General features: G+C 42.3%; 1 protein-coding gene across 1 annotated transcript; it reads left to right on the top strand.

Annotated features, from left to right (window-relative positions):
- Positions 1-2,296: 2,296 nt before the first annotated feature.
- On the top strand, positions 2,297-3,376 carry neurod2 (neuronal differentiation 2; the record flags this gene model as incomplete). The annotated part of the gene is made up of 1 exon (XM_079178066.1): positions 2,297-3,376. One exon carries the CDS (start codon positions 2,297-2,299, stop codon positions 3,374-3,376), a length of 1,080 nt encoding a protein of 359 aa, XP_079034192.1.
- Positions 3,377-12,036: the final 8,660 nt, after the last annotated feature.

The raw sequence follows: 12,036 nt of genomic DNA, 5'->3' as shown, positions 1-12,036 counted from the left end.
TATAAAAATAAATATTGGATGCTTAAATGCCCGTCCAAAATGGAGGAGAAAATTAATCTAATACACAGATGAACAGATTAATGCAAGGTGTCGTCAACGTTTTACAGATCTACTTTAAATAGTCACTTGTGGTCTTTATCTTTATCTTTTACAGTTTGTAAGACACAAAGCTAACGAATCCTATGGAAATCTTATGTATTTAGTCGCCTTCCATGTCTGTGACTTTGCTTTGGTATGTAGCCTAGCCAATCGATTAATGGTATGCCTGTTTAAATCGGATGATGGCACACTATGAAATCCATTAAAAATGTCAAGAATTGATATACAAGGCATCACCATGTTTGTCGTTGTATTAGATTTATACGAGCGCGCTTTGCTCAAATACCTCCTCACTCCCCCGCTCTACCACGACGTGCCCTTCAACTTTTGACATCCAAATCTACCTGGTTTATAAAAGCTAAAATCAAATATCACGCTCGAGTCAAAAGGCAAGCGTCTCCGGGATCATTTACAAGGAGCAGTCCCGAGGCATGTAGTAGCCCCTTTGAGCAGCGCACAGGCTGTACATAGATCATATCGGACACTAATTTGATTTAGAGATTCCTGCGTCTGGACCCTGAAACCGAGGAACAAAAGACAATAAGTATGCAAGATAAGAATTCCTCTGGAAGACGTTGACATCAGTCCGGTTGCCTCAGAGGACGTCCTCAAGCTTAATGGGAGATTTATTGATGATTTTGTCGATGATTTGCACGTTCAATCTCGGAGCAAATGAAAGGGTGGGACAACGCCATTGACTGTGACAGGCAGTGTGCAGCATGATTTATCTGTTTGTCTAGTTTTATCTTCAATAATCTATCTCGACATTACGTTGGTTAAACCACAGTCCTTGCTGTAACAGTGGAGCTATTGAAATTTATTTTATTGCTAGATTGGATAGCCTAATTGTGTTTCGCGAGTTGTGTTTTTTATATTTAACGAGGGCTAAAAGGATACAAGCGAATTCCATCTGTAAAAGGTTATCGCTGACTAAAAAGTGCTTTGAAATCGTGCACTCGTGCATACTGAATTATGTGTGAAATCTATTTCGTGTAAGCTGTATGGTCTGTTAATTAAACGTTGTTGTGTTTTTTCTTCTTCTAATTGAGCAAACCTCCTGAGCCTGAGATTTAAAAACTAGATTTTGCCCCTGGCACACCCCCCGAGATAATTAACCAACCATCACAGCCTGCCTTACTATGGGCTGCAAGTCTATCTGCTGCTGCACTATAATAATAGATGGGAAGTGAAACATGTCAGGGAGGAAGCCAATGGAGGCTTATTGAATCTCTCAAAGATCACCTCGTCTCTCTGTCGCCCGTTTTTTTCTGGGAAGGGACTAAACTTACTAATCAAGTGGTAGGCTGATCAATTTATTTTTTACTTTAGATGTAGGCTATTAATTAGCATGTTTGCTTGATAGTTAATTGCTAATAGATAATTGGTTGATATTAGTTAGACTATGTGGTTCGTTTTAACCGAGGACATTGATTTTGATGCGTTTTTCTCTAAATATCTTTGTAGTTTTCTTCACCTGGATAATACATTAGTATTTGTATTATTATTAGTATTATTATTACAGCTGCAATAAAATAAAGTTTGATATTTTTCAAGGTCTAAACCATAATTGTAGGCTACCTTTCATTTTGGTTATTGCTTGAATTAAGATATGTCTGCAAGCCTTGGTTTAATAATCAAAGCGTGACTTTAAACGGAGCTACAGCCTATCAATTAAATAAAATCCCTTCTGCATCCTCTGAGCAGAGGTGTATGGTGTGGATGAATAGTGCTGGAATGCAGCCAGGATTGTATATGGGCGTCAGGAGGAGTGAAAGTGGGGGCCCCCAAGGGACCTGTAATGTGGCCCCTGCCGCTGGGACCCGCTGCGAGAGGACGCGACAGGGCACACGGATGACAGCAGGGAATTAAATGGGAATCCGTCTGGCTGAAACTCAGCGCAAAGCTTTGAGAGCCGATTTCTCTCACTCTTTTATATTTGTCCGTCAGTCCAAATTAAAGACTCGGGTATATTTTATGACAAAAAGGCATTGATAATGAGTTTTAGTGAACTTATACTTTGAAATCTATAGGCTATATAGCTCCAATATTTGGATGTCTATAAGAGCGTTTTTTTAAGAGCGTATATCGTTTTTTTTTTTTTTTATTGTAGCCTACATTCACATTAGAAACTGTGTGCTTCTCCCGTAATTATGAGACCTCATTTTCGATTTCCTTTTCTCTCTTCTCCAGAGCTACAATGTTGACAAGGCTTTTCAGTGACCCCTCGCTGCTGCCTGATGTGCAGAAATACTCGGGCTGGGCGGACAGCGAGGACGAGGATTCCAAAATCAAAGATGAGGATCACGATACCCAGGACGATCAGGACGACATGGCGGATTCTGAGCTGAGAGAAGACAGCCGGACGCAATCCGAGCATAACGAGGACGACGAGGACGACGAGCTGGAGGAAGAGGATGACGGAGAGGATACAGAGGGGGACAGGCCCAAGAAAAGAGGCCCCAAGAAGCGCAAAATGACTCCGGCCCGTGTCGAGCGCTCCAAGTTGCGGCGGGTGAAGGCCAACACACGGGAGCGAACCCGCATGCACGACCTGAACTCTGCGCTTGACAGTCTGCGTAAAGTAGTGCCCTGCTATTCCAAAACGCAAAAACTTTCCAAAATTGAGACGCTGCGGTTGGCCAAAAACTATATCTGGGCCCTGTCGGAGATATTGCGCTCTGGGAAAAGGCCCGACCTTGTGGCATACGTTCAGACGCTGTGCAAGGGACTCTCCCAGCCAACGACCAACCTGGTGGCGGGATGCCTGCAGTTGAACTCCCGTAATTTCCTAACCGAGCAGCAGTGTCAGGACGGGGGGAGGTACGGGTCCGGCTCCTTTCCAATGCATTCCTACCCATACCAGTGCGCGCGTCTCTCAAGCCCCCACTGCCAGATGGGCTCCGGCTCGAACTCGCATCCGCTGAGGACGCAGGGCTACAGCACGACTTACGACTCTCTCTACGGTGGGAGCGGATCCCCGGAGTATAACAGCCCCGAGTATGAGGGGCCCCTCAGCCCGCCCCTGTGCGTCAATGGCAACTTTTCCCTGAAGCACCAAGGCTCTGCGTCCCCCGAAAACGAGAAGGGGTACCACTATTCTATGCATTACTCCGGCCTGCCTGGCCCCAGACCCACCGGGCCCCCCAATCTGGTGTTTGGCTCCTCGGGGGCCCGGAGCGGCATTCACTCTGAAAACGTCCTGCCTTACCACGACATGCACTTACACCACGAACGGGCTCCCGTGTATGATGAACTGAACGCGTTTTTTCACAATTAAAATCAGAAGCCTGACGTGCTTCGCCTGCAATCAACAATCTAACCACGGCACACTTTTTAAAGAGCGTACCCGCCAGGATTTAGGCATTCTGGAGAGATGTTTCACTTGTTGTCATTAGTGTTTTCCGTTACTTTATTCCGTCTTAACTTTTTATTTTGCGATAGTCAGAGATGTAGTGGAGGGTAATCCACCTAAACCACAATCTTATCCAGTTTTCCAAGCGGAAATAAAAGAGATTTGATGAACAAATCATATCAAGGCCTGTGATGACAATATTAATGCTATTTTAAAGTGTGATTTGTGTTTGTATCGGTGGTTGTTTGCATTTTGATGACTGGAAGTTGTTTATTTACCACAACATCACTGGCTACAGCTACACCTTGACATTGGCGGTGATTTTCTAATATTGTGAGATTAGAATTAAATCAATGAACAAGCTAATGCAAATCACATTTACTTGCCTGTATACGTGCAAGATTTGGGAGGTTGTGGTTTTGGGAAATTATGAAATATAAGGAAATGCAAAGGGAAATACTGAACCGATGAAAGAAAAAGTGCTAGTTGGGTTGTTTTAGAAGAATCTGTTCCCCAGCAAATCAATCGTTTCGCATCTATGCAAAACCCAACGAGACTAGAGAGAGGGGCAACAAGGCCCAGAAAGACACTGTATGTTTCATCAGCACTGTTGCCAAACACACACACACACACACACACACACACACACACACACACACACACACACACACACACACACACACACACACACACACACACACTTTGGAATGAACACAATGAATCTGACAATAGGGCTGGCCAACAACAACACAAAAAGGAATAATCCAAATAAAATGAAATCAGACATTTTTTTCATTTTAATTTTTTATTCTTATTTATTCATAGCCTTATTCCTCTAATTGAGCCATTGTACTGTTTATATATTTTGGTTCAACATTGTCGTTTTAATTTTTAATGCTGTGTTGAATAGGTTATTATTATTATTATCATTCTTCTTATTGCACGTATTTATTGTGTTGTTTTTTGTAATTAACGTTAATAGTCAATGAAAATGAAGGGATCCCATGTGTTGCTCAGCATTTCTTTCATGAAATTCAAGTCTTTCAACTTTGTATTCAACCAACTGTGTGGTAAAATAAAATGACAATAAATGAGACTGTGCAACTTGATTTTTTCGTCACCTATCAAAAAGCCTTGGTATCTTACTAAACATACAACAATATATAACTTTCCAATAAGCATTTACTCTTTGCACTCAATGAAAGATGAATCATTCGTTTTGACATTGAATTCAAATCGGACATTTGTATTGGAAGGATTTCGGGTTAAAGAAAACATAAACCTGTAGCAGGCTTTTCAGTTATTGGGAAATATGAGGCTGAATATGCCTTGTGCTACAACCTGCAGGAGTTCCTCGCAGAGCCTCGGGGCCTCTATCTTATAAAATGGGACAGGAGGAACAGGGCAATGTTGTCATTCCTCTCGATTGAGTAAACTAGTGCCAATACGTTATTTTTGTCCGGCAGAAAGCTCAAATTTACAAAACAATCTTTAAAATGTATAATTTAAATTGCAGGACGAAAGGAGATTTGGTGTAAACGTTGAATCAGTGCCTGTAGAATACAGACTGATTAGAGTCTGTACATATATATATAAACAGTACAGGTTAGCCGATGCCATTCAAAGTCATCATGGGTTATAATGGACGTCTCTCTTCGCCATTAAAAGACATAAGGAAGAACTCCGTTTCAGCACCGCGGAGAGCTCCTGCAGTTGCCGTTTGATTCAGACAATTTGAGCTTCAAATTTGTAAAAAAAAATACAAATATTCCATACATATAGATATAATATTGCAACATATAATGAGATTGTGATTGACACCAAAATGCTTTAGGATCCGGTGAACACAATTTAGAAGTTAGTTTGAGATTTGACCCATACATCTGCAGAACACACAGGTTCTGCAGGTCTGTTGGTTTCGCACCAGGTTTCGTCAATGCGCAAGAAATCCCTAGTTGGCCAAAAGGAAAGGCAAACCAATGTCACATCAAGACATAAAGAAGACAATAAAAAGAGTGTTTTATTATTTTCCCCTATGCCTCATATATTCTGATGTCAGTGTTGATTTAACATAAGCCAACTTGTTGATAACAGCCTTTATTTCATTATCTTTTTATTTCTGTCGATAAATGAAATTAATTAGCGTTATTGACATGAAAGAAGGCCATACAGCTTAGACGCCACTGACAACATGAAAATATTCGTTATTTTATCTTTGATTTCCATCTTTCGATAGTGCACTAAACATCAGATGTGAATCATGAAGTCGACCCTCTTTTATAGCATCCACTATTGTAACTTTAAACACACATCTCATATTTATGTCACACACTTTTTTGGATGGTATTATAAATATGAATTTATTCATCCGGGGCTCTTTAAATCATCGAATCTTTATAAACAAAACACATATACAACATATTAACTTACCAAAGAGAACGTTAAATATTCAACTGTTATATTAAATATTACATTATTTTCTTTCTTTAATTTTTTTAATTCGTGACCACACAGATACACGCGAGCAGTGCAAAGGGCAGCCGTTGCCACCCCGCCTGAGTTTGGAGCGCTGCCCCGGGACCCATATGTTCACCAAAATGTCCTGGGTGCTGTCAGCTGTAAGGACACACATAGGCTTAGGCAAGTGATGGTGACTAATATACATACAAATATCGATATCAATACCCGCAATATCTTAACTCACTTTCAATTTTATTCAAAATAAAACAGCGTGGGCATCAGCTGTGGGTTTCGGCCCTGGAAGCCAATCGTGTAGTTTTGATAATTACAAAATGTATAAATAGCCTAAGTGTAAAGTGAAAAATACAAGACAGTACATTTCTGGAGCAACTGACCAAACAAATTGCCAATCTCTTTCCTTTTCCACAGGAATGTTAACTCCATAAGTTGGATGGTAAAAGAAGGACATTGACATAGAAAAAAAGTCACTTCTTGTGACATACATTGATAGAAAATAATTAGAATTAAGTTTAGTTTCGGTTGAATATTTCAAAAAATGGTCAGCACTACAGTGCAAGATAAGGTAATATAATAATTTGAACCAACAGATAAACACATTTTGAAATATTTAATTCAATGCAAAATATGGTCTGTGGTATGTTCTTTTACAACCTGCTAATCCCCCTCAACAACTTGTAAACGATTGAAAGATAAGTACACTTATTTTTCGAGGACATCTTACTTTTCCATTAAAAAACTAATTGAAAAGGTTGAGTCTACAACATTGTGGCAATATGCACCTATACAAACTCTGTTCTGTGCTTTACAAAAAATGTTAATATTATCAAAGATATTTATAAATCTACAATATCATCATGGCAGGAGGTTTGATATTAGAGCATGGAATTATTCTTAAAAAATTAAACTCAGGGCGTTGTTTTTTACTTTCATAAATCTCTGTCCATAAGGTTCAATATAAAACCACTACCTTAAATTACAACATGTTTCATTTGGCAGGCGCTTCTACCTGTGAGTGAATTCATTTAGTACGAGAGTCCCGGGTGGGAATCAAAACCGCAGTTCTGCAGTTCAGGCTGTTTTCAAACCGACCAACCAAAGGCTCGTGGTACACTTTTGCGTTGGTTTAAGGCCTCTGCATTCTTTTTGGCCTCATCAGCAAAAAAAATAAATTAAAAAAGAGTTGCTTGCATTTCTGAAGGAGCCAGCCCAAAAGAGAGGCCATCGAGCAATGGGAGAGGGCATCTATCAAAATACCCCCCACCACCACCACCACACACACACACACACACACACACACACACACACACACACCTCCTCCTCGTCTTCCTCCACAGTCCGGCGAGAGTGTGAGAGAGAGAGAGGCTGGCTGGCAGGCTTGCGATGTAGAGCCGTGCCAAGTCCCGTAATGTTCCCCAGCAGCAGCACCAGGAGCTCCGGAGAGGACAACCCAGTGTGTGCGCCAGTGTGCCAGTTCACCGGGCCAAAGTGGCACTGCTGGGAGGAGTCGATGTTTCTTTCCTAATTTTTGCAGCATCTGTTCATTATCCAGGACGTTTAAAAACGAGAGCGCTCATCCTGAGTAACTCTTCGCCACACGCACTTGCATGTACACACAGACACACAGCAGTAAGGCCTTTTTGTGAAGAGTTGGCCTATGAATATGCATATATTAGCCTCTAATGTTACGTTATACATGAGCTCATGCATTGAAAGAAGGTTGTGTTGCATCTTGAGAAACTGTGGTTGTTCACTGTCCTCACATGTGGTAACCTTGCAACAAAGATACTAATGGTGCGCGCACACACACGCCAAATTTGAAAGAAAAAAATGCCATGTTTTTGATTACGTTTGTTTCAAATTTTGTTGATATTAAAGCAGTTTGCGGAATGTTTTGTAGTGTGTGTGAGGAAAAGGTTGTGACATGTCATCACATCATAAAAGAGTGTGTCACATTATCAAATGAACTAAAATGTTAATTACAGAGACATGCAACACATTTCTTCAATGTAGAGATCATATATTGTTTATTGATAATAACAAACATGAAGGAATTCACAGGTGTTTTGTAAATTACATCAAAAGCTGAAGGATTTATAGGCAAATCCCACGATTTTCCACATTTACACAAATGTGTTGTTTCCCTATAGGCGAACTTATTCATCTAATACTTTATTTGCCATAATTGTGCAAATAAAAGTCTGACTAGTAACTTGCATTTGCAGTCAGTCTTAAGAAGAAAAAAAACTTCCAATGACACTCTGTGCTGCACTCAGGATGAAAAGTGAATGAATCTCGCTGTTTAAATTATCATGTTCATGCCCACTCTTTTTCTCACTCAACTTGGTAAAGAAAAAAAAAATCAAGAGTGTTTGTCCGACATAACAGTCAATAGTGCGATTATCAAAATGTCACAAGTATTATGGTGTGAATTCCAATTAACGTCTAGCTAAAATAATAACGGAGTGTTTTGCAAAATGCAGATATTAAATCATAATATGGATGTAAAATATGTGGTGAATAAAGGCCTTTAGGATTTCAAGGACACAGATTACACAGATTAGGCTACATTTAAAAAAATAATAATAATACAAAACACACACACACACACAATTTGAATAATTTGCACATTATTGACTTATCTGGCACCTGCACACACACATGCACCGAAAACTAAAATGTTGCACATGTGTACAGGGGAAACAATCGTGCAGGCTTCGGCCAACCTCTCTGCCAGACTGTATGCCAGTGTCCCTACATTGCCAGACAAGGGAGCGGGCCTGTCACTGGCAGTCCATTCAGAGGAAATTCCACGACATCTGTTTGTTATCACACAATGGTGCACGGTGCAGCACGGGCAGTGGGGCAGAAGACGAGGCAGAAGCTAAACTGAGAGAGCGCTGATGCTGGAGGTCCTGCCAAGGGAGAAACAAGGTTTGCAGGAGGAGGAGGAAGTGAGGAGGGGGGTAGGAGGTTGGTGGGGGGTAAAGGGGGACGACCCGGGAAGAGTGGGGAGGATGAAAAGACGGAGGTGGAGATCCGGGTGAGCGCCAGGTAGGTTTCAGGCCTTTGGCGGGTGGCCAGATTTTCCTGCGTTTGGTTGGGGCCAGATGTTGACGTGTGCGTGTTTGTTCAGAGAGTTTGACTCATGAGAAAGTCTTCTTGACCTGACCGACAGCTCTCCGTCATCTTCACGGATGCCCAGTTCCGGTATGTTCCGGTCGGAGGGTCCGGCGGTGGGGCGTGGCTGGCCCCTGTTTAGGAGGTTAAGTAGGAGCGTGCACGGGGACGCAACTGGATCCGGGGAGGGGGGCGGGGGTCGTTGCTGGTCTGCACAGATGGCAGTGTGAGTGCGTGTGGGCGTGCGCGTGTGTTATGATAGGGTTGGATGATGCCCTGGTCACATGGGCAGCAGTAATTGGCCTCCATATTGACCAGTTTGCAGCGCTGGGGGGCGGGCAGTCTCCCAGCTGGACCTGTCAGATGGCATTGCATCCACCTCACTGATCACCCCCCGGACGACCTCCGCACCTCTCCCCTTTTCCTTTCATCTCTCCCTTTTCCTTCATCCCTCTCCGTCACCTTTAATCTTCTGTTGCCCGCCTCTTCTGCCATCACAGGGACGACCTGCTCTGTCCATTACCGCCGCTGTCTACTTTCCACAGCTCCTCCAAACTTAAAACAACGACTCTACTTTGGAGAACCAAGAACGAACTCATGAGCTATTTTTCTTCCTGAAAAGATGTGTGTTTTGGCAAACCAGTGTTGGTTGATGTAAAGGTTTTTTATGAATCAATTCATTAAACCTTGAACTGAACCAAGTCAGATTTACCTGTTAGCCTTTGTTTCTCCATGTCTTCAAGAATTTTTCAGAAACTATTTCTTCTGATACACCTGCAGTAATCTGATATATATATATATATGATATATATATAATGTGGATTAATGTACTCTTTTTGGACTTCATTTTGAAGTCACACCGACCTTCTTGAAATAAGGGCAGATCATTCACCAAAATGTAATTTAATTCCAGGAAAATTATACAAACAAGAATTTTATAGGAAAAAAAACATTTTAAGTCGTATCAATGCGTTCTTGACCCACTAAAGAGAGATCTTTTTTGCAGCGTTCGTTGAAAGCAAACCTTTGTGTATCTGACTGACTTTTAGCGTGGTATCACCCTCCCACCCGGAGCAGTAATGGTGTGTGTTTTACTTTGAGATGCCCGACTGTGAGGAGTTAGCGAGGATTTCATCCCAGACTTGGCAGGGGAGGGTCTCTTGGTACGTGGAGAACAATCTTCTCTCCTTCGGTCCTGTCAGCCAGCAAACACAGAGAGCTGGCACACACTCAGTGGGAAAAGATCGGGAATGACAAGGGGGATGGACACACACACACACACACACACACACACACACACACACACACACACACTCACACACTCGTGCCTATCCCTTCCTCACAGTAAGTTCTGATGGTGCCACTGGGGATTGAGGGATGACAGGCGGATTCTGCGAAGTGGATGGGAGGACCTCATGAAAATAGTCTGTAAAATGACCACAGTGTTAGCCTGCTGTTGGACTATCTGACAGACAGAAAGGGAGGGAGAGGAGGAGGAGAAAAGGGAAACTAGAGGCGGATAAAGAGACTAAAAGACTGGCAGAGCAACAAAATGCTTGCCATGAACCTCTGTCAAGGGAACGCTAAAGTGGGAATAAATGTATACGGGTTTCTATGAATGCTCAATATACACTCATATGGACAAGTGTTTTGATACTGCAGCTCCTTTTCTATCTGTGTTTCTGAAAACATGTTGATGCATGAGTGTAGCTCTGCGCTGTGTGTGCATGCATGCATGTGGGCCTTTACGCATGAGCAAGAATGAGGAGGAGGTGGGAGAGGAGGGTGAAGTGTGTTTGTGTGTGTGGAGGAGGAGGAGGAGGAGGGGGGTATGCACGTTTAAATTCTGTGACATCTGTTCATTACAACTAGAGTGTGTTTATTTTTATACAGCCAGCCACAAGCAGAGAGCTCGACTGGCACCGCTGGTTTATGTACCAGCCCTCTACAACGGCAAAGCAAATGAAATATTAACCGGCAGAAAGAATGAGGAGAGGAGCGGGGACAAAGGGAGCGAAAGAGGAACAAATGATAAGATAATATGTGACAAAAATGCACACACGCAAAGACCCCATTCTGATCTAATCACGGGAGAGGCCTAGAAAACTACAATCAATGTGTTGCTGCAAGACAGAAAAGGGAAACGTGAAAAATGTCCAAAACGGGTGATCCTTTATGGAAACAGGTTGCCATACATGAAGATTCTTCTGTGCAAATGTGCAACATCTAGTGCAAATTGATAACAATGAAATATGTCTTCAAGAGAGAACAGATGAAACTGCAAAGCAAGCAATATACTAAGCTAGGAAAGAACCAGATGGAGTTAAAACCACACTTAAGTATGAAGGTCACTTCCCGTTTGGGATATTTAGCAGCCTAAAACGTGTTGAGTGACTAGTTTAGGATGCCCAGATGGTCCACAGAACATTTTAGAAGGACCTTTGTGCCCTCAGCTTATGGATGGCATGTAAGATTTTCTTGTTTGATCTAGTTTTGTTTGCATTTTATCGGTCTAGCTTCAAGTGTAATGTGGATCGAGTTGTACTGATATTGGTTTGTCCTTTAACTTGACTCCTGAACATAATGTCCTCCTGGAATGTGTTTTAATGTGTTTGTGTTTTAGTATGTCATTCACATGTGGTCCATTATGACCTGTGTGAATTGTTTTTGTATGTTTGTTTTTTTCTTGGGTGACAAACTAGTTTCCTCTTAAGGCATCTATTCATTGGGACAGGCTGTGTCTGGAAATGTAAATGAGATGCTCAGAGAGACAACTGCTGAGGCCACAGTATTTGAGTTTGGTGAAGGTCACTTTGACCGGCTTCAAAGCCACTCTTGACCAAGAGACCAACAGTAGCAGACTAACCCGACCCTAACACCCCTCCAATTATCCTAAGCAGCCAGACCTTTGCATCAACAAGCTCCCCTCACCCCCCCCCCCCCCCCAGACGCCCACCCCCCCCTAACGCCCCCAGACCCACCACTGC

Source organism: Pholis gunnellus, assembly GCF_910591455.1.
Source record: "Pholis gunnellus genome assembly, chromosome: 17".
Lineage (NCBI taxonomy): Eukaryota > Metazoa > Chordata > Actinopteri > Perciformes > Pholidae > Pholis > Pholis gunnellus.
The sequence above is the reverse complement of the archived record's forward strand: the minus strand, read 5'-3'. Positions and strand labels throughout refer to the sequence as shown.